The 23,048-nt window shown below is 35.3% G+C and overlaps 1 protein-coding gene across 1 annotated transcript in view; it reads right to left on the reverse strand.

Moving 5' to 3' along the window:
• Positions 1-21,825, reverse strand: part of LOC124639385 (bicaudal D-related protein homolog) — a 119,136-nt gene extending 97,311 nt beyond the window's left edge. Inside the window, exon 1 of the mRNA XM_047176721.1 lies at positions 21,098-21,825. Within this exon, the coding sequence (XP_047032677.1) occupies positions 21,098-21,538 (441 nt within the window). The 5' untranslated portion in view covers positions 21,539-21,825. The remainder of the gene's footprint in view (positions 1-21,097) is intronic.
• Positions 21,826-23,048: the final 1,223 nt, after the last annotated feature.

The following is a 23,048-nucleotide window of genomic DNA, read 5'->3' on the forward strand; positions in this document are numbered from 1 at the left end:
ATTCCAATTTTATTTGGGGTCGGCGCAGCATGTTTTCTCCTCCCATACTCTTTTAGCTGCCGTCATCTCACAAGTAACATTCTTTCTTACCATATTATCTACTTTCACACAATCCATCTTATCGTTTCTTTGGTCTTCCTCTTCCACTATATCCGTCCACGTTCATACTCATCACCTTTATAAAATGTTTTCAGTATTTGATTTCGTAACTACAAAGAAGTTAAATGTCACAGCGTTACATACCATTTTGTCATACTTACTTATAATATCATGTATAGGCCGTTTAGAAATTATAATAAATGTCGAAAATGTCAAGCAAATTATTCAAGCACTACAATTTGCTAAGCATACATTACCATTTACGTATTTTCAACATACTGACACAAAAAATATACATACATACGTCATTTTCGCACATCAGCTCCATAAAAAGACGTGACGAATCAAACTTAAGTCCAATTACATGGATTAGTACTTTGTGGTAAAATCTATAGTTATTCCCCGGAACCTTTTGCCATAAAAAAACTTCACACCAAATTATTCCGCATTGAAAACTTAAGAACACCTGCAACTTGGTTGTTATGTGGCTACCTGAGAATCGATTTTCTGACTTAGTAAGTTACTGCGCCTTAAGTCACTTATTATATTAATAATTTGCCTAGCCTTTTCTTTAACTATAATTCAGTCTAATAAATGCAGCTGAGAAGAGTTTTTTTACATGGAGCGACAGGTTATCTGACGTCGTAAGTAACCCACAACGAGATTTCAGTCTGACAAAAGCAGCTGAATGGGTACCAGTGTTTTACATGAAGCAACTGCCTACCTGACTTCCTCCAACCAAGTAACCCTGGCAACCCAATCATACTCTAGGTAATACTGGGTACCTGGGTACCACAATTAACATTACCAAACTACATAAAATAACAGCAAAACCACACACACATGCATACATAGACATAGCAAATAAAAACTAGATGAAAGATCGGGCGAGGTAAATCACTCAGTAGAATATAATGTACCTACATACACAATTATAACTGTAGCCAACAGTCATTCGTACAATGAACAGAAGGTCCCTGACACTCTGCTTACCCATGTGAAACAGGAAGGAACATGTGTACAGATTTATCTACTGGTAAAATGATGTATTTTTTTAGACTGTGGGAGCTTGCGAATTGTTTGTGGGAGATCTGTACCTGGGACTGTGGGATTGTTAGAAAGACTAATTAAAGTTATCATCTGCCTTTTCCCAACTATGTTAAGGTCCCAACTATGTGGATCAAAGCTGAGTATCAGTGTTTTACAAAGAGCGATTGCCTATCTGACCTCCTCAACCCGGCCAACCCAAAACCTCCAGGTTAAACTGGTTGTCAGACTTACTGGCTTCTAACCTCCCTTAAGGACTGACAAAGATGTTCTTTTAAAGAAGTGAGTTCCTGGAGTGAAAAAGGTTGAAATAATGTTGGTGGGTTTTGTTCAGAAACAGCGGGAAACCTATTTGACTATTAGCCATTAAAAAGGCGTACTGCCTTACTCTGCCCCTACCTCCCCGTACTGCCCCATAAACAGTCGCAAAAATCTTGTTTTTAATATACAAACGTCATAATCATAATAATTATGATATCTGTCGATGTTTACCTGATGTTGGTATAACAATACCTACATCTATTAAATTACCAACCTATTTTCCAAAACCAGGTAAAAACGATGAGATCATCCAATAATAAACATGATGAGTAAGGACATAGGGGCATTTTTTTTTAGTCTACAACACGATTTTTCCATTACCTACTGAAGATTATTTTTGAGTCACTAATCAGAATTCTCTATTTGACTTGTAGTTGAGAAATAACCGTCTTATACTCCTCGGTCCTATTCATTCATCTTCCTCTACTACCAATTTTATTTGTGGTAGACGCAGCATGTTTTCTTCTTTCCTACTTATTTCTCTATCTGACGTCATCTCACAAGTAACATTCTTTCCAACCTAATTTTTCTTCCCTTCCTTCTATAATTAGTGATTTCTTCTAAATAATTTCAGCTTTCAATTATGAACAATCACCATGACTCACAAAAACACTCCACATTATTGATAGGTCCTTCGAAAAAGCCATTACTGTTTCCACAAACTTTCCATTGCCATCGAAAATCGATATATCTATGGCGACTGGTTCAAGGGTATATGTATGATAAATGTGACATTATCGACCATAATGTACACATACTAACGATATGTCAATATTTTCAAGGTTAAATTTTATACTACGTCACATTCAAATTGTAGGGAAAAAGTGAAAGTAGGATTGATACAATTTTGAATCATTCAGTGGCTTACTATGTTTTTCTAGATTATGTCTGCAGTATTTTCTTCGTCATTGTAATGATATACGATCTTCTACTGGTTATAATTAGTAAGCAAACTAGCTGTTATTATAAGTTTTTAAATTACTTGAACCTCAGACACTTCTTCATTATTAATTTCCTTACTGCAGATTACCTTAATTATTACTTTCAACGATGTTACGGTATGGAATTACAATGTAGCATTAAAACGTTAATGACATTAGTTTATGTTATGGTAACGAAAGCATTCTTAGTAAGATCACACATCTTCTAAATAGAGATGTCTAATGTGATTTAAAAATATAAGATTGGTAAAATAATAATGTACACAATTTGTTGTCATTAAACTGTCATTAAACATGAAACTGAAAATAATATCCCTAATAAAATCAGAGTTCTAACTAAAACGCAAGATAACATGTAAACTAATAGATTTCACGGCCCCGACCATGTAGGGAACGCGGTGAAACCTGCGCGAGCGCCTCTGTTCCGAATAGTGATGGACGTAGCAAGCGAAGACGATAATCCAACAATAGACTCTAACTAGCATATAATTAAGATTCAAATCTTAACAGCAAACACAGCTGAGCTACTGACAGTTGAATTGTGCAAACTGATTGAGATTGTTTTAGCAAAAATACTTTAAGAAGTAACGATTGCTAAATTGAATTGATGGAAGTTGATTTGCGCAAGCAACTAGCTGGGAAAATTTTAATCAAAGCAGCAGAATCCATAATTGACTTAAACACCTTCAATAATGCTGTTGTCAAGCTTCCAAATACGGAATCAAATATAATCATCTAAAGTTCAGACATGTTTTTATTCATATATTCAGGTCTAACAAGGCAATATATGGAAGCATTTTTAATGAAATCAGCGCTTACATCATCTATAATAACAATATCAACGTTAATGTCATGGCCTGTCTATAAAAGGCTACAATTTAATATCTATGTTATGACAGTATCTATCAATAAGTTGTTTTCTAGCTTGTAGTAGTTGCTTGGTTCCTAATGTGACATTTAAAGCACCCACGCCTAGTGTATTGGTCATCGACTATATATGACTTTAGTAATTGTTGTAATATGACTCATGATCGTTAATCATAGTATCGAGACAGGTTTAGATTATTTACTTAACTAATTGAACTCAAAATGTGTCCTTGAATGACTCAATAACATAAGTCATTTAAAGATGTTATGAATAAAGAAACAAGGTAGGTAACAAATATTGAAACGAGTTGAAATAAGAGAAGTCTCTATTCTAGAACAATGTATACCTTTTTTGGTGGCTCTCCCTAAACTACTAGAGGTTAGCTTTTTATTCATTTAATTCTTGTGCCGACCGAAATAAGTCCATGGTCTTATAATCTTGTTGTCTCCCTAGCTACAGCTTTTTTTACCTTTATAAACGTATTAACATTTATAAAACTTTATGTTTCTATTAAACCAAGACATGCTTGCAAATTTTCTTACGTCTCCAATGAAGCATTTTCTATCCCTATAGCACGCGAACCGCCTTTCCTGATTAACTATAGTCATTAGCCTCACGCTATCAACTACTGTTTAGTTATGTAATTCTAATTGATCATTAGCTGCTAATTCTTTATTAAGCTAATGGAAATTATCATTGTTACTTTCTTTTTTCTTGTTAATGTTAGTAGGATCTCATTTCTTTGTGTATGTTGCATTCAGAGTTAGATAATCAGACACAATACCTGATTTATTACCTGCACATACCTCTATTATTTGTTAAGTAAGTAATTAGATGTATTTTTGAAGTGGGAAATTTCGTTCTTTGGTTCTCCTAGTTCTAACTTATCAGATATTTCAAGATTATCTTCAAATCCATAACACGCCTTTGTCACTACAATATTATCATCATCTACAGCACTTGTCCACATATATGTTTTGTGTTTATCTTACTCTTAATACTATCGAAGATACAATCTTTGCCTTTAAACTTTCAGTTTTATCTGGTGTGACGTCTTTCTTTGGGATTTGGGCGTAGTCTTCTAGATTTTCTGAGAACAAAGTGTGTAATCCGTATTTACTTTTAGGTCTAACTTTATAGAAAGAATTTTGTTGATTTCAGGTATCATTATGAAGCACGTATGTATTAGGTTTAACCTGTATTTGATTACAGTGAAAATATAATAGTACAATAAGGTAACCAATTCCATATAACTTTAAAAACTATTGCACCATATAGCCTTAAATACAATGTACTTTTGCTGGACGGCTCATAAAATTTCTACCCAACTTTGTTTAACATACAGTTACCTGACTTGCAAGCTATTGCTCATTCAAATTTTATTCAAACGATTTTCCAGTACCGTGATTGCTTCTATAGCATGAAGATATGCGACTTTACGAAGATATGCTAATATTGCCAGTAAAAAAATTTCATTTATTCAACAAAATTAAGCAAACACCACAACTTCTCAAATTATAATCACACTTTTTCTCTTTGCTATGCAAAACTTGGAGCTGTTTTTGTGTGGGCTGTCAATCAAATTTTTAATTATACTTAAACAGTTGTAAGACTGGCAAGTCAAACTGTATCCAGTTCTTGGATACAATCTTCAGTGCCTTTTCATAATTACGACATGGTTCCGCAATAAGTTTTAACTTTTCTATTCGGACACAAAAGGGTATTTTCTCTTTCAACACATGGTTCTTTCTGTTCTTCTAATGGGAATAGAGGGGCTCTTCCCATTTGGTTTGTGGTTGGCAATTCACTTTGTTACGGTCAATCAGCCTACACACTACTGCATCCTAATCTCGTTCTTTTTCTTCTGTGATCCTGACACTCACTTCTTTCTTATTCATGTCATCCTGCATTCAATCGCACAACTATAACTGTGTCTATCATCCCCATTACTACAATACCCTTTAATAATTTTCTCACATCCACAAGTCCATCACAACCTTCTCTCAAATTAAACTAGGTTCAATCTCCCACAAGCGAACTGCAAGACGATGATTGTTTAAAAAACAGTTGGTGGTTCATTGTCGCATACATTGTGTTATGTAAGTCGAAAAACTGCTCAATGTTTTCAAAACACAACGTTATAGCAGTTAATAATATGGCTGTATGCTGTATGATTAATAGAATCGAGTGTATTGTTTTGAATATTTGGAAGGCTTTCCTTTTGTGAGTTATCGGGTCTGGTAAAAAATTGGGAGCTCAATAAATATTTCAGTATTATCGTCCATTATAGTCCTCGTATTTTTGATGCGGACTTTTAGCATATATGCAATATGCGGATAACTGTAGAATACTATCATTCTTTATCAGTTACCTTTCGTACGTACTCATAAAATGATAATAGATTCCGAAATATGTCTTTTTTCTCCGGGTCATAAGTGTAACAAAGCAACTTGGATACCTCACCTATATTTCCTTGTATATTGATATCATTCTGTTTGATAATATTAGTGTAACTATTAACACGAATCTTCATCTCACAATCGCGATACTCCAGTAGATGCATCTTATGTGTTTAGAGATGCATTGAATTTGCATCGGAATTTCTTACTCCGTGTCCACCCACGCGATCATCTTCCGAAGAATTTGCGTCAAATTGTTAGAAATGTTTATTTTCTTCCTACATCTTTTCATCTTCTGCGTCAAGGTGTGCTTGAGATTTTGATTGTTTATTTTAAATAGGTATGTGTTGTTAGATAAACTTCATTTGAAATATTTTTACTACGGCTTTTGACGTACTTTAGAACTTGTACTGTGTTTATTTATTAAATTTCTGTCAGTTCTATATTTATAATTGAAGAGTTAAATGTAGATAGTATGTAATAATATCTATTGCGGAAAATGATCTAAATTAAAACATGGAAAGACTACATATCGGGTGTGTCGTTCATAATCACATTAAATTCTATCACATGTACTTCATGATATTCTATAGCGAATTGTAAAAAAAATAACATAATCCATTCAGTGGTTTAGCCACAGGACTCATTTTTCGTTTTCATAATTTATAACATCATGTGTAAAGCAGAGATAAAGTTAGGAGTATCGAATGTTTTGATCAGTTGACAGCTGTCAGTTTTCAAGGGAGAATTTCAGCTGTTTGTAATGACTGACTTCTATATGGTGTTCTAATTTTCGCACATTTTTATTCTATTTATTTTGTTTGAAAAATGCATTTTTTTATTTTTACGTATTTTTCTTTTTTCTTTGTGTTAATCGACATATATTAACCAGTATATTAACGCATTTCATTTAGCGTGATTATGAACGACACACCCGATATATCTTCGAAAATATTTGTATGTTTTTAACACATTTCACAGCAATTCCCAGTTTCCTAAATAAAGCTTGTGGCACATTATAGCAGCACGGCAACAGCACGGCTGCAGCACGGCGTCGCCTCGAATTAAGACTACGGCGAGCGGACAGCGCGCCAACCACGCGCTGTCCGCTCGCCGTCGGCGCGCCGTCCGCTCGCCGTCGGCGCGCCGTCCGCGCGCCGGCCGCGAGGTGTAAGCTTGCTGTCACCGCAAACTCAATATTATTTTAAGACGATTATGATTGATGTTATGATTGAACACGACGTAATGACGTTGTTTCGCTGCCGGCTCGGAGTCGGCGGGCAATTAGCACGCCGTCGGCGCGCTGTACGCATGAGGACCGCTCGCTTGCAGCACGCGGGCGGCGAGTCGAGTTGTGTGGAAGCGGCAAGCACGCTGACTGCTCGCCGTTGGCTTTTTCATATTGACATTACGAAATATATTATAATATACACGATTTAATGCTCTAAATTGAATGACAACTTAAATGCTGGTGTGGAGCCGTGCTGTTGCGGTGCTGCTGTAATGTGCCACGTCCTTAAGACTCCAACCAAAAAAACAGCAACGAGAAATGGCACATATAAGTAAGTTACCCAAAAAACTAAATTGATCAACCGGTCAGCCCATAAAACCATACTACGTGCGCCCACATAGTATTCCTAATTAGGACCATAGTAGCATATCGACAATCCATATCGGTTTATCGGCCTATTTAAAATGACGGAACTCTTAAAACATATTTGTCAAGCCTTCAATCTGACACGGTCATTAAAATTGTCGACTACCTATATAATTTGTCACGAAGTAGGAAAAGAAAGGAAATAAATATGTACAATAGAAGAAAATATTGTCGAAAATATTAAAATAATTAGTAGGTATACTTTTGAAACATTAACTGTTTCTCGAGGATTCACGCGCGTGACTGATAAGGTACTTCACACATTGGATTAAAAAACTAAGATTTGTTTGAGAAATTTCATTCATTTTCTGTAACAAATATTAAGAAGTACATAAAGACAGATCAAACAGCCGTTTACTTTATTTCGGAGATACAATTTTAATGTAAACAATAATTACTCATAAAGAAAATAGCAGTAGCTATGTTTCTGTCAAACAAAATGATGGATTATTTATTCAAAAAGATTATAACATTTGCATCGTTAAATATAACATGTAGATAATACACACTATTGACTGAGATAAAAAATATTGTGTTAATAGGTAAAGAATGTTGGTATTTACAAAATTATGTTTCCTAGGAAATCCATCACGATTTCAGGAAACGGTCCGTTCAGGAATTTCTATAACATCATTATCTTAAATATAGAAGATTTTTTTCTGAAATGCTCCAATGATTGATATCACGAGATGTCAGCCATCTTGGCCCTGATAACTCTTATCACTATCAGCTGTCGCAAGATTCGCGTAATTCTTTGTTTTTATCTGAAATTCCGTAACTATCGTGCTTCTGCAATTCTTATACTTGTTTATCTTGGCAAAAAAAAAACATTTGGTTCAATATACCTATTTTTTTAAGTAGCAATCGAATCTAATTATGAAACTTTTTTCATTATGTATCACTTATGTATCTTTCTTGATAAGCTAACTACATAAATATGCATTTCTGTGTATTGCATTAACATGCAAGCATTTCACAATTATGTGACAAAAATAAGAACAATACTGATCTATGAAACTGAACAAACTGTCAGGCGACTAAAAGTTTGCAGTGTAAACCCGATGTGCTCTTAACAAAACAATAGATTACTTGTCTACTACGAACCATAATGTGAGTAGTTTCTTTTTTACACAAATACAATTAAAGTGTGCAATCGTTGGATAACGATATGAAAGTAAACCCGCTAAGTCGCTTCCGATTTCTCCACGAAAATACTTTACATGTTCTTCATAAAATTGTTCGTTCGTGTAACATGTTTTTGAAGTTTTCATGTAAATTACGTAGTCTATAATCCATACGATTAATAAAGAGGAAAGATTTCTTTGTTTGCACCCTAAGGCCCGGTTGTTCGAAGCTCGGTTACGTCAAGGTTAGGGTTAAATTCTAGTTACAGTAACATTAACAGGGTTTAAATTCAAAAAGCGTTCTTGAACGTTAAAATTTCATAGTAAAAATGTCAAATTAACCGTGGTAAAAATTGACAACGGTGAAATTTTAACTTTAACTTTACCGTAATGTACGAACAACCGGGCCTTAAGGTTCCGAAATGACTGAAACGATTTGAAAAATTCTTCCACTGTTGAAAAGCTACTCTCTTCCCGAGTAACATGGGTTATATTTTATACCGATACGGGCAGTAGTTCCCACGAGACGCGTAAGCATGTGATATATTTATAAATGTAACATGTTTATTACACATCTACGGATCAAGCACATTATTTTGCACAAATTCGTGGGTAAAATTACCCCTAGATCAGGGCATTCTCCACTTAAATACATTGAAAAGAATGAAAATTATGACTAGCTATGTATTAAGTCAGTAACTATTCCCGGTCAAAAATAATTTTACATACACACTCACTGCATTCCCCAAGTAACTAAACTATAAATAGTTACTCAAAACTTTCTCCTTCATATAGTAAACTATTACCTTAGGTCGCAGAAGACTAGAACCACGGTGACTCTGTCTGACCCCACTCAAGGGAAGGCTGTGACATTTAAACAAACATGTTTATTCACGTTATTATTGATTTTCCATACACATTTTCCACAGGTAAACTTTTGAGAAAATCGTGATCAAATTCATGGTGTTTAAATGGTTTAGTTAAGCTTTGTAGCTTTGTTAATTGGACTGAATTAAGAATGTACAGTAATATTTTAAAGATGAAGACTTGCTATTCGTTTGAGCAGGATTATTTCAGGAACTACCGGTCGGATCTAAAAAAATCTTTTAGGTTAATGTAGACCATTTATTGGAGAAAATTGTAGGCTATTTTTTTCATTTAGTTGCGCAATGTATTTTTCATAGGACGTGGGCCAAACCTGAAAGTGAATGCTAGATTATCAAAGCTAATATTTATGGTTCATCATCGTCATCAGCATCATCAATAAGGCATGGAAAAAAGGCTTGATCTCTTTCCGGTCGTGTCGGATTGCCGTCCCATCGGGCTATGAGAGTGAAGGAATAGTGAGTGCACCTGTGTCTGCGTAAATGCTCGTGCACTATAATATGTCCTGCGCAGCTGGCTGATCTCCTATGAGAACAGCCGCCGTGGCCGAAATCGGCCGTGGACGCCATTATTTCACTCTTAAAGAGACAAAAATAGATTAGCGCAAAATCAATTCGAAAAAACAGTTTCGCGTATCACCGTTAACTAAAATTCGGATGCGTAACAAATACGTTCCGTTTTACGAATACAATATACCTCTAGGAATCGATAAAACCAATCGATTATATTGTATAAGCCATTCGTTTACACGTGTGTTACCTAACAGTTAACGCACACAACTGACTAAATAGTCGACCGATAGTTGGCCCCGACGATTGGCAATTTTTTTTTCAAGAAAATCGGGATTTCAATCATAGTTTTTAGTCGGTCAATCAGACTGCCAAATACCTGATCGTTGATATTTGCGTACCTACCACCATTCATCTACAACACTTAATTTATGTATGTATATTTGGATATTTGTTATTGTTTAATAAATACTAAGTAGCATTATAATATGGTACTGTCCCCTAAACTATCAATAATGTCCGAATAGGATATTATGGGTTTAATATCTTATGAAGATGTTTTATACATTTACGTTCATATTTACTGTGGTGTCTTATGATTTTGACAAACATTCAACTCCAATATTGATTTATGAGCCCCAACAAACTGTCGGCCGACTAAGAGTTTGCAGTGTGTATTACCTAACAGTTCCTAATTGGATAACAGTGTTGATCTCTTAAGTTTTGTGTTAGTGAAACCGTTACTTTTATGTGGATGTGACACGCCAAGGGTATTTAATGTAGAGCAGTTCTTTGGTAAGAAAAAGTAGGTCGTTGGCATGAAGTTGGTATATATTTTGGAACGGAGTTTTTTAGTGTAGATGTTCTAGGATTTTAGTGAAACATGTTTGTCTATTTCTTCGTCACAATAAGTATGTAAAATCTGTGTATGTGCTGACGTTTGAGTGTCAAACCTTCAGCAGATGAGTAGATAATGTATTTGGTCATTTGTCTATCTTCCATTAGGAGTACCTATCTTTACCCGACGAGTACGTAGTTTTACAGCCAATAGGAAAAATATGTTTTTGGAATATACTTATCTTTTATATTTGTCTTTAGTTTGTTCAGAGATAGAAAGTTTTTAGACTTGCAAATACGATACCTACGCAGTTTAGGTTACGTATAGATTGTCTGGTCGGTCTAGAATTATCACGAATCAAATGCAGCAAATTGAAAGGTTATAGGTTGTATTTTTGGTAGTATAATTTTAAAGCATATTTCTACTTCCGTATTCACTTCATCTTTATTCAATTCTTACAGAAAGCGTCTCTAAACCATATTGAGTTCACCTTACAATCTTACTGGACAAAGCTGAGTACTAGTGCGTTACATAGAACGTCTATCTATCTAAACAACTTAAAACAGTTAAACGGGAGACACGAAACCCTTTTGCATGATTAATATCAAACTCATAACTCAAAAATCCTTAAATAGCCAACCTATCTGCATTATGCATTGTGCTCAATTCCCATACCTTCTCTGTATGTCATCAGACAAAAAATAGGTTACTCATATCTGACCTAATATCACAGGTATGTAACCAAGTACCAGTGAACAATAATTACTTCTAAAAGATCAGTTACAAAACAAACTTGGTTAGACAATAACCCATTAGCAGTGACGTCGGAGTTAACTGCCGTTATGTCAAGTTTATCAGTTAATGTGTCATCTCACGTGTTTGGAGTCTCGTTTATTTAACGTCTAGACGGACAGTTAACTGGTTTTACTTGATATTTGTTGACGGTTAAATGTTAAGTATAATCACCTAAATAATTGCCGTTTACATAATTATTGTAAGCATCATTTTCATAATTTCATTTTTATATGTGTGGTCCTGTTTGCTTAACATCTAACATTGTTTACAGGCGTATCCTATTAATTATTTTTGAAAAAACTAAATCTTATTATTATCATATTGCTAGAATCATTGAGAATCTGCGTATTATGGTCATAGTACAATACAAACTATGGTTTGGTTAATAGATAACATTGAAATAACCATGAAAAAGATGTAGACAACATAAGCAATCAACGTAAACATACCAAGACATGATAGACAGCTTGTCTACACAATTTAAAACACGTAAAGACCATAAGATCAAAGCCATAGAAGTGAAGATATATCTGGTTTACATAACACTTTGCCTTACGAAGATGTAACTCTTAATTTTGAAACAAGTGCACATGATACAGATTTAGAAGACCAATAGGATTAACCAAATTGTCATTCCAACTTTAAACCGTTTTAACAAGCATCGTTAACCACCAACCATTCATTTGACCATCGACCTTGTCTCGCAACAGTCTTGTCAAAAGCGTGACATTATTGATGCAAAAACATCAAAATCATAAGTTAGTAAGGTCTTATTACACAAAGCATCAGTCTTGCTTATTGAACACTCAATGAAGTGAGGTCGGTTATATTTCTTCCTTTATTTATTTCATGTGATATTTTAATTTGTTGCAAAATATGTAGACTGCCAGTTACTTCATCCTTATAATTCGTCTTTTTTGGCATATTGTCATCAGCTTTCAGTACTCGTTTGAGTTCAATTATTTTCTTTCTGTCACTCTTCAATCGATGTTTGCTGTAACACATTGTTTGACGATCATTGACTTATTATCAACTGCTTCTGGCCAACTCTCCTCTTTCATTCAAGCTGCTTTCTATATCTACCCATCTCATTTTATATCTTCTCATCTCTTCCCTCTGTGTAGGTATCATGGAATCTATTTTGATGTTTAGTAAACTAAACAATATTTCAACGTTATAATCTTAACCAAACCTCAAGCCCCACTTCCGATTAAAATATATTTAGCAAAAATAAAACTAGTTAATTACCAAAATGCATTTGATTCGTCGGCCGAGCCAAATGCGCAAGGTCGTGCCCTCAATACGCCACTCTCACTTCGTCGAGACAGACTGACGGATTGCTTCGTGGTTATAACCGCACACGAAGAGTTGGGTATTAGGATTGAAGACCGAAATCATCTTTTGTGTTGAACTCAGAAAGACAGGCTATAGAAAGCTTTGTGTAGAAGTTACGATTGAAACAATGGATGTTGAATATGGACTTTATGAAAACCATGCAACCAATCATAGGTTTATTTTAAAAGAATATTTAGTGCAGTCAGAACTGGAACAAGTTTTTGTTTTACAAGGCATTGAAATAGCAGTGGGATTTAAGATTGTGTCATCATTATCTAAGTATAATTTGAGTTTGTTTATAATTTGAGACTATTTAGAGTACATGTAATGTTATATTCCTCTCTCTTGTTGATCCTAATTTTACTTTGACATTTACCAAGTTATTCCAGATCTTCATATTTATAACATCCTCTTCTAACCTTCCCACTCACTTTTGGATCCATTCCATCTTCACCTTCATTCAATCCATCAATCCTTTGACCAGTACAAGACCAGTCTACATCGTTACCATGAGTCACGACATTTGCTTAACATTGATTCCTCTTGAATGCTAATGAGTTAATGTTGGATGTTAGCTCATGTAGCTTAAGGATAATGAGCTCTTCGAGTTTTTATTTGGGTCAATGGTCTGCCAAGTTTTGTTGGTCACCTTTGAAAGTAAGTTTTTGATTAACACTACTGACTCTGTTTGGATAATCTGAAGCAGTACTATTTGGAACTTCAAAGACTTTTAGTTGATGTTGATGATATTTGGTTTGGTTCTTCAATTTACTTTTGAATCCAGGAATATAAATACATGTGTCAACTTTCAGATAAGTATAAACTTTCTGCCCGTCTATCATTTTCTGTGCTCGTTTCGGAGAAGTTACGTTCACAGCAACAAAATAGCGAAATACTTAATACCCAATAATTTGACCATACAACTGCCTGTCTAGGAATCATTCCCAGATCTTGTACATGAGCAAGACAATGCAATGCATTCTAAATTTTCTATTGAGCACAAAACAATGGAGGTACATAACAGATATATACAAAATGATATCTTAAGTCTGTTTGTTCTGTGTATGAAACCAACCAATTTAGGACCATTATGTTCGCTTGCATGGGAATATTGAAATAACAGTTTTAGGAAATGTTATGTCACGTGTAGCTATTGTCTATTTTATGTCTTTGAAATAAGTATGTCCTTTTCAGTATCCAAAATGGTGTTTCAAGTCGTTTTCATCACCAGTTACATTTTGTGTCTTTTTTATCCCCATCATCTTCATTACATTCATAAAAATACCACAGCGGAATATAGGCCTCCCTCCTTGATTTCCAAAAGGACTTGCTGGAACCTTCTTTTTTACTGTCTTCAAAACAAAATTATTATTTTAGATTTTCAGTAGGAAGACTGTTTCCAAATATTTTATTTGAATTGCTTCATGCTGTAAAAGACCTCAAAAGCCTATTACATGTTCCATTCTCACGTACCCATGATATAATACCCAAAACAATACAAAAATCTCATCAGATTTCACATCGAACTACATACGTCGTTCAAATTAGCCGTCGGCGGTATCTTGAGGTCAAAATCGCCATAAATTTGGACCAGACGGTCGAATGACCTCAAAAACCTATCGTAAATTACCATGGTTTGGCCATATGTACGTACTTATGGTGGATTTTGTATAAACAGCTTCCGTGGTAATCATTGCAAGTATTGTTGCTAAATAGTTCTTTGTTGGGATTGCGTTGTGTTAATAGGTTTGCAGTACTTTTGAAGTTATGTTTAATAAGTTTTAGTGTAGTTGCCAAAACATGGCGTTTTGGAAACTTGTTAAAACTGTATGAAGTATAATGTCTAATGGAGATTGTAAAGAAGACTATGGGGTTCCTTTGGTATAACCACATCCTGAACTAATAACGCTTACAGCATACCCGCATAGAACCAGCCATATCCTATCCCAGATTTTTATTTTTATTTCTATGCGGTAAATGACCCTTCAAACAACGAAGTCCACAGTATACAAAAATAGCAACAAAAAATAACCAGTTATACAATCCGCAGGCTTCTCCAGGAAGTTCTGACGAGCGGACAAGGGCTGTGGTAATGGGGAACCAGTTTGACCGGTCTATGGGTCACGTTAGTCTGTGGCTACTCAAACTTGAAACACGGTTCTGCAAGGAAGCCTCTTGATTTGCTTTGAGAAGGTGAAATGTGACTTGTAGTCTTGAGATTAAGGTGTAATTTTGATGGTAAGATTTATTTTTTTATTTTGGCAATGTTTTTGATGACGAACAGTATGATCTTGACTCCTGTTGTTTTTGGAGTGTGATCTGAACTATTTAAATCATATTTTAATATTTCTCAATGTTCATCAGTTAAGTACGTAAATGCGAAAGCAATTCTATATATTTTATCTATTATATTACTTCGGTAAAATAATACAGATCTGAATAAAGCATCTTCAGAAATGCAATCGTTCTTAAATTCGTACGAAACATACGTCAGCCTTATTTTGTGTGCCGATGATTCATTACAACGGTAAATATTCCGGCTCTTGAACTAAAAAGGCTTTTACTTATGTATGTTAGTGTTTTTAACCTCAAAAGTGATGTCATATCAAATGTTTGGAGAATAGAACCCACTTGGTTATAATAGGATATATTTGATGACCTCATTCTTAGCCAACTTAAAAAAGGAGGTTCTCAGTTTGAAGACGTGTGTTTTGATGTGGTTTTCAGCATAGTATTTGTCAAAGATAGGAGAAGGTAATGTCTGACCAACTACGGGGCCATTTAAATATGTCCTACAAACATCTTCAACTTCTGCGAGCAGTTTCTCAAAATTGCTGTCGAACTAATTTCTGTGACTTTTATAAGACTCGTGCAACAGGATATGTTAATGATCTACTGCAGGCTGCAGAGGGAATTTAGGTAGAAATGCGACAAGCTTAATAACGCCAAATATGCCTTAAATGAGTTCGGAGAGCTTGAATATATGACTGAAATGGCGAGGTTTCAACAAGATTAGGCAGGCACAATTGTTCACGAATAAAAAATGTGTAAGCGTCGCGTCGATGACAATCCATTGCTAGCATGTGTTCGCGCACAAAGGGTGCAATTTCGCGGACATTATAGAAATGTTCGCACGTAATTTGTTTTACTGTATATAAAAAATATATTGTGTTGCAATGCCGGATACCGCTAAAGATGTTGATAAAGAAAGAAGGCATGGTTTTCTAGTCATAATTTTCACTGCACTTTATTTTAAATCCATCATTGCTTACATGAGTTAGTATTAACTTACGTGCAAGGGATCTTATCAAACTAACAAATTATTGCCTCTTTATTGCACAGTAACTATAAATTATTTTTAATTAATTGGCTGATAGTGATCAGCAAGGTTGACTGTATAGTCTAGCGGCTAGCCAGCATATTGTGTTGTATCCCCACTCCCAAATGACGTAAACTCACGCTCCGTATACCTGACTAACAACATTTTACGTATGTAAAGGTGGGCTGTGAAATTATTTAATTCAGGCAGTTATAAACCAGCTTTTATTAGCTGTCGTCGCATAACTTTGCCAGACGCGTAAGAATCAAAATGAAAGAACTAAACGTCATCGTATGTGCGCGAGGCATCATAGGTATGACTTTCAAATGCGGCAGTTACTTGCAGTTTGCACCAGATAACTTTGCAGTTCTTATGTTGAGTGTTTTGTTTATATTTTTTAACTATTTGTGAAGTCACTTGTGGCTAACTTCGGGCAAGCAAAGCTTACCGACAAGATTTGTACGAACAAATGCGCAAGGAATCAAATGGCTGAGTTCAAAATGACAAACTAATTCCACGTGACTTCCGACGAGCCTTTTGTACACACATTTTGACTATCTTGACATTTCACACGTAGCCAACTTCGCAAAGACATTACTGTAGCTTCGAACAAAAGTTTTAACTTCTAATCCACACACAAGTCAAGATTGCAGCCTACAATACATAGATTAAAAGATTACCATCTCACTATCAGCACAGTTAAACAATTATCAGGTATTCAGGTTAAACCGCACAATAGCTGTCTAGACGCGCCCGATTCGCCAGCTATTGACCTGGTTATTATGAACAATGACTGGATAGGCGTGAATGGGGATATATATTGTTTGTGTATCTAGGCTAGGGTTTTTGGCACTATCAATTTTAGTAATGGCTTGCTGTGGAAATGCCCCAATTTGTGACTAATGATATTAAAACTATTTCTGAAATTTGCTCGCGGGAGGACCTAATGAGCGCGTCCGACCGTGCTCTCGCTGTGGCGGCATATTGGGCTGACAAACTGTAGTGTCACTGTAAGACATGTCATCGACACGAAAGAAGAATAAGAAAACAGTTTCACCTGCTTACCGTTCATAACACTTCGTGCATCAGGATATTAATATAGCTTATAGCCTTCCTCCTTAAGCTGAAAGAATTGTTCAAATCGGATCAGTCCTTTATGAGATAAGTGCGTCCTAGCAAACAACTCTTCAGCTTTTTAATTATAGATTTATTCAATTGTTTTAATTCCCGAATGCAAGAAACTCTTTTCAAACAAAATGCAAGTGCAACGCTGATGACAATAGCCAATTGGTAGAAATCAACTGCACAGGTTGCAACATGCACAAAACACCATTAAATATTATAATAGCCATTTAAGACTACGGGTGGCATCCCCAAAAAAACAATGGCTCAGTCATACCCGCAAACTTTTTTCTTTCTTTCTTTCACTAATTGAATCATCAGCCTTTACCAACCGTAAAGTAGCAAAAACGAAACAAAAGACTGCTTACTATAAAACTAAGCAGGTAGTTGAAAAACTATAGCTTCTCTCTTTGACGGCCTTAGGAAGGGTTTTTTGTAGAACTATCAACATTGTTATGTAAATTACTGCATCTTCATTTTGTGGGTAATTCTGGTAGTTTATCGCTTTACTCAGAAAAGTAAACAAATGTTTTAGTTACTTTTGAGCAGTCGTCTTTACCACCCATAAGGTGGCCGGAAACCGCAAAATCTGACGACCAATCTTGCCACGGGGCATCGGGTTGCCCAATTGGGTTGAGGAGGTCAGATAGGCAGTCGCTCCATATAATGCAGGAAACTAATTATTAATTCGCGAGTCCAATAAGTATAATGGCACCCAAGCACCTGTAGTTTCAGTCGATTCCAATTTTATCAAAATACAAACTATGCTCGGTATGTGAAGAATCGTGAATTTGGTATATCTGTGCACTGCGTTTCATCCACATGTCTTCAGCTGTTAGGTCAAATATGATTAGTATCTTTTGCGCACCTAAGATTGGGCAACGCTTCAAACGCATCGCTATCTAAAATATCTAGCCTAATGGATGTTTCTAGACTTTAGTCTTCTTGCTCAGCCTAGCGTTCAGGTCGTGCACTCATAAGCAAGTATTAGTTACCTTTTATTTCATAAACTTCCTTAAGCTACATGACAAATGACTTCAAAAACTCATATACATATGTGTTAGTTTTTTTTTTAGGTATTTATCTATCCCCAGCGGGGCCCAGCAGGGCCAAGGCCTGCCGGGGCTGCGGGTTGTTCGAAAGAGATACCGCGGCCCTGGTACATAAAAGGCCCATGACGGAACACGACGGTTTTTAGTCAGTAAGAGTCTGACACTCCCTCTCCGCTGCTAACCCACAGCGGAAGGGGTCATTTGATGATTTTTGACGTCTTTAAAAAAAAAAGGTATTTATCTATGGGCCATTGATGTCTGAGAACAAACTTTTAAATATAATAAAAACAGATTCATCAGATTTGGTTGGTAAGGTTTTGTCAAATATTTGGTTTGATATTCAGTGTCAATACGTGAAATGCAATTTTGGCAATATAAGCGCCAAAACAGTCCTCTGCAAAGTATGGACTTGGGTGCATACCTTATAAATAAATGCTTAGGAGTTAGTAATGTTTAGGAGATCAACTGTGTCATTTGTGTAGCAGAAAATAGTTCCTATGAATGAGGTTTTTAACATGAATTTAATCGACAGGGTACATAAACCTTCTTTATTCATTAAATCGTGACATATTTTCATGTTACCACTTATATATCCATACTTATACCATTCTATCGATCGTGGTTAGCAAATACCTACCTACCTCCACTTAGAGATCACCTTGAGGATTCTGTACAGATCAGAGTGTGAAGATATCAATACTGAGATAAGATAGGTGCAAACAATTGATAACAATACGGCAATCATTTAAACTGAAATGATGAAGTTACGGCGAATTGAGAGGTATTGCTGAAATGCAGTATTGGCTGATTATATTGAGTTTATCGACCGTTGGGGATTTTGCAATTTTAACACAACTTTTTAATTATTTGTTTTAGGCGTTACAAGATATTCTTGGAGCTTTTATAGGGCAGTATTTTTAAGAAACTATGTCCCTAAATAGTCGTAAAAAGTCATAGAAGACCAAAAAATAGTCCACCAAACGAACCAGTCGTATTTGCGAACTTAAGTTACAAAGCTTTTCTTAAGCAGATTTTTCACCCAGATTTTACAAAGAGGTAAATTCTGAACGTATCGCAAAATCATTTGCATTTGACCGCTTTGTTTCATCAAATATCTACCAACTAAGTATTTAACCTATCTGTTATAATATTCTCAAGAAAACACACATTTTGCTTTAATGAAACATAACTATGTAGTAAGTACTTCACGATCCAGTAAAATCGATTGAGTTACACTCTGACGCACTGGTACCATTACCTAAGAGAGGTTAACGAGAAAATAATTACTTAGTGTTCTTACTAAACATTGCCTTGTTTGATACGCTTTTATGTACATTGTACAATGCTCCATTTATCATAAAACTGGTTGTTTGCTACAGATTCACTCATGTACAGAATAGTTTAGTCTTCTTCTAGACAGCAACCTGGATCATTTTCATGCACCCAAACCAAAAACTCCTATCTAGAGGTACGTTCTCTCCATACAGATTCTGATTTCGTTCAGCAATTTTTTCGTAAAAACGTAAAAAACAACTGAAGTTGAGTTTATCGGGAATCGCGTGAGTTAATCAAAATTCGTTAGAAACTTCAAAAGTTGAAGGATTTTGGTTAAAATAGCTAAAGGTTCCTTTCTGAAAGGTTTTCTTTGACGATGGTTTCCCCAAATTCTTTTTTAATTTTAGTTACCTATGAGTTATAATTATTGGTTTTTGACAAAATAGTTTCTATATTGTCTTTTGACTAAATATTTAGTTTCTCAATTATGTTGCAATCTTGTTAACATCTTAAGGTTAAACTTGCGCTAAACTTGACTATTTATTTCGTAAGAAATCTTGTAAGAAACGTTCGTTAACTTAAGCGTTAGCATTAATCAGAAAATTAATCAAACCATAGGCTTCCTACCCTACTCAATTAATATTTACACAAATACAGATAACGAATCGTATGAATCAGACAATTAACATTTTTTACACAAATGCCACTAAAATCACGATTATTATGTTTTGAGCACGTTTTGCTCAATCAACTTATATTACATCCAATAATGGAGGCATGGTTTAATGACGTCATAAGAAGTATAAATAATTATGTTAGTTGAAAAACCTGATCAAATTGATATTTCGTTTTTAATTTTATTGTTTTCTCATTTTAAAATCCCTGCATTAAGTCGCGAAGTAGCGCGTCAAAGAGTTATTCAGCTTTGTTTTTCATACACTACTTAGAAAAGATCTTTAAAAAGATGAAGAAGTTTGTCGTAACTTTACCTAATATAATGATAAAGAAGTCTTTACTTATCTTTGATCACAGGACAAAGACTGCGAAATAAGCGTTTTGCATATGGCATTTACTTAACACCGTAATTGATTCTAAGCACGGTTTAAATCTAAGAATAAGCAGCAATACACAAACTTATTACGTTGGAAATTATACCAGGTGCATAACAATAAAAGAACAATACCTAGGTATAGGTAACGAGAAGCGCTAATCAAATAGAAAGTGATCTTACACACCAAAAATACTGCAATAGAAGAAAGAATATAATTCACATTAGCAACGTCAGCAAATGAAAGGACATAAACAAAGTGTATAAATTGCACAATTTCAACAACCGCAGACCCGCCAGTCTTTCTAAAAAATAGAACAACTACAATAACAATACAAAAGAACCTTAATCTCCAAGAATTAAAGTTGATAATCCATTGTGGCCAAACGTTGAACGACCGCAAAAATATCAGTGCACATCGCGTGCTTGATTCAGTAACAAACAGTGAAATTGATTGACTCACCTCGACTTTTTTGGAGTATTCTTCCGTCACGCGCTCCTGTTCTTTCTTCAGCTCCTCGTTTTTGTCCAGAAGGGCCTTGCCCAGCTCTGCAGCCAGCAGCAGGTCTGACTCCTTCTGCTGGAGCTGTGCCCACAGGTCGTGCTCCTGTCCAGCGTCCATGGTCGCAGTTGTCCTTGCGGTCGACATTTCTCTCACATACGCTTCCAAATCCTCATAAAAATGTTCGTCTGAAAAGCTCAGCGGTACAGGAGTCTTCCTCGTACCACTTTTACTTCTACTCCGCCTGTGCTTGCTCAAAGGTGTTGATGTTCGTATGTTCCCGTTGCCTACGAACTGAGTTTCGTCTGTTATAAAGTTGGGTGACTTGTTGCGATCTGGCGGCTCCGGTTCAGTGTTATCTTTACTACTTCTACTAATATTTGCACTTACTTCACCGGCCATTTAATCAAAGGAGTCTGTTTCAAACTACTGAACTAACTTTGCACTATTTTTGTGTAGTTGTTCTTTTTAAATATTTTGTCGATAGCTTGTTGGAACTTCACAGTTTTGGGGAGTTTTATTTTGAATATGCTCTTGTTTATGTCGAAATCCTTTTTTAAGGCCATTATAGGGTATTTTTGGATCACAATAGTAACATTTCCGTGACACTGGCACTCACAACACTGCACTGTTTTGTCGATACACTCGCGGCGGGCGCAGCACAGATGTTGCCTCGACAACGGATCGGACACAACAGTCGGCCTGCGAAACCTTCCACCTAGAACAACCCGCCACCGACACAGATTATGCAAGCGGTGAGAGGGGCGAGTAGGTAGAAAGAAATAAACATTATTGGCCTTACTACAAAAACTTTAACAACTGTTTTACACTTGTCTAAAAAAAATGTGGCTCCAAAATGAACCATATGTCAACGTCATAATTTGACATTTTTTTAGACAAGTCTTAAACTGACGTTAAAAAGTTTTTGTGGTAAGACGGTAATTGTTTACCTTAAATGCAAGTAGCATTTAATATAAGTAATTGATTAAAAGTTTTTCTGAGTTTGGTATGTCTTATTTGATTTTGTTATATTTTTTTATTTAAATTGTAATAAATAAGGTGTAATATTTTACCAGCATTTAAGTTTCGTAAGTTCATTATCTAAAGATATCAAAAGTGAGTCTAGTGTGACTAATATCAAGTCGTTAATGTATCATTTGTGTAGTATGCAAGTGGTATCTAATTGCGGATCCAATTAGTCATAACGATAAGAATGATTATACGAATACCAATAGAAAAGGTATTAAAAGAAAGGCGAGAACATTAGTAGCTACCTGCGTATCTAATTGTATAATAAGATTTCAAAGAACTAGTAATTAATACAGAAAAGGGTTTTCAATAGGTAATATTTTAAATCTATATTTTTTACAATTATATTTTGGACGCATCTTTTTTTGTAAACTGCACGAAAGGCATACCAAATCTGAAAGTTATTTTTTATATAAAACTGATACCGAAAAAAAACTTCCAAGTAGGTAGAAACACCGAGGCCACAAAAATCGCTTCTGCAATCTAATCTTTGGCCTAAATCAACACGTGCGTCAGAGCGAGACGCGAATAGAAGGGTAACGTCAAACCTTCACGCCAGACAAGGACGGCTATACTCATCAAGGTAACACAAAGAGAGTGGTCAAATAAAATGTCGAAACATTTATTTTTATTGTTGGTTAAACATCAGGAAATGATCTCATAGCTATCCTATAAAAATCGCATCTAAATTAAACCAGTTTTTATCGTAAAAGTGGACCTTGAAAGAGGCGATTAGCTTTGAGAAAAACACCATAGATTAAGATTTTTAAGCTGATTAAGTAGATATAATGTTGACATAAAGGATGTACCTATGTATATCCTTACTTTGAGCACATTAAGGAAACGAAATCCAGGTCATTGGCAATATTAAGAGAACATTCAC

Source organism: Helicoverpa zea, chromosome 19 (assembly GCF_022581195.2).
Source record: "Helicoverpa zea isolate HzStark_Cry1AcR chromosome 19, ilHelZeax1.1, whole genome shotgun sequence".
NCBI classification, from domain to species: Eukaryota; Metazoa; Arthropoda; class Insecta; order Lepidoptera; family Noctuidae; genus Helicoverpa; species Helicoverpa zea.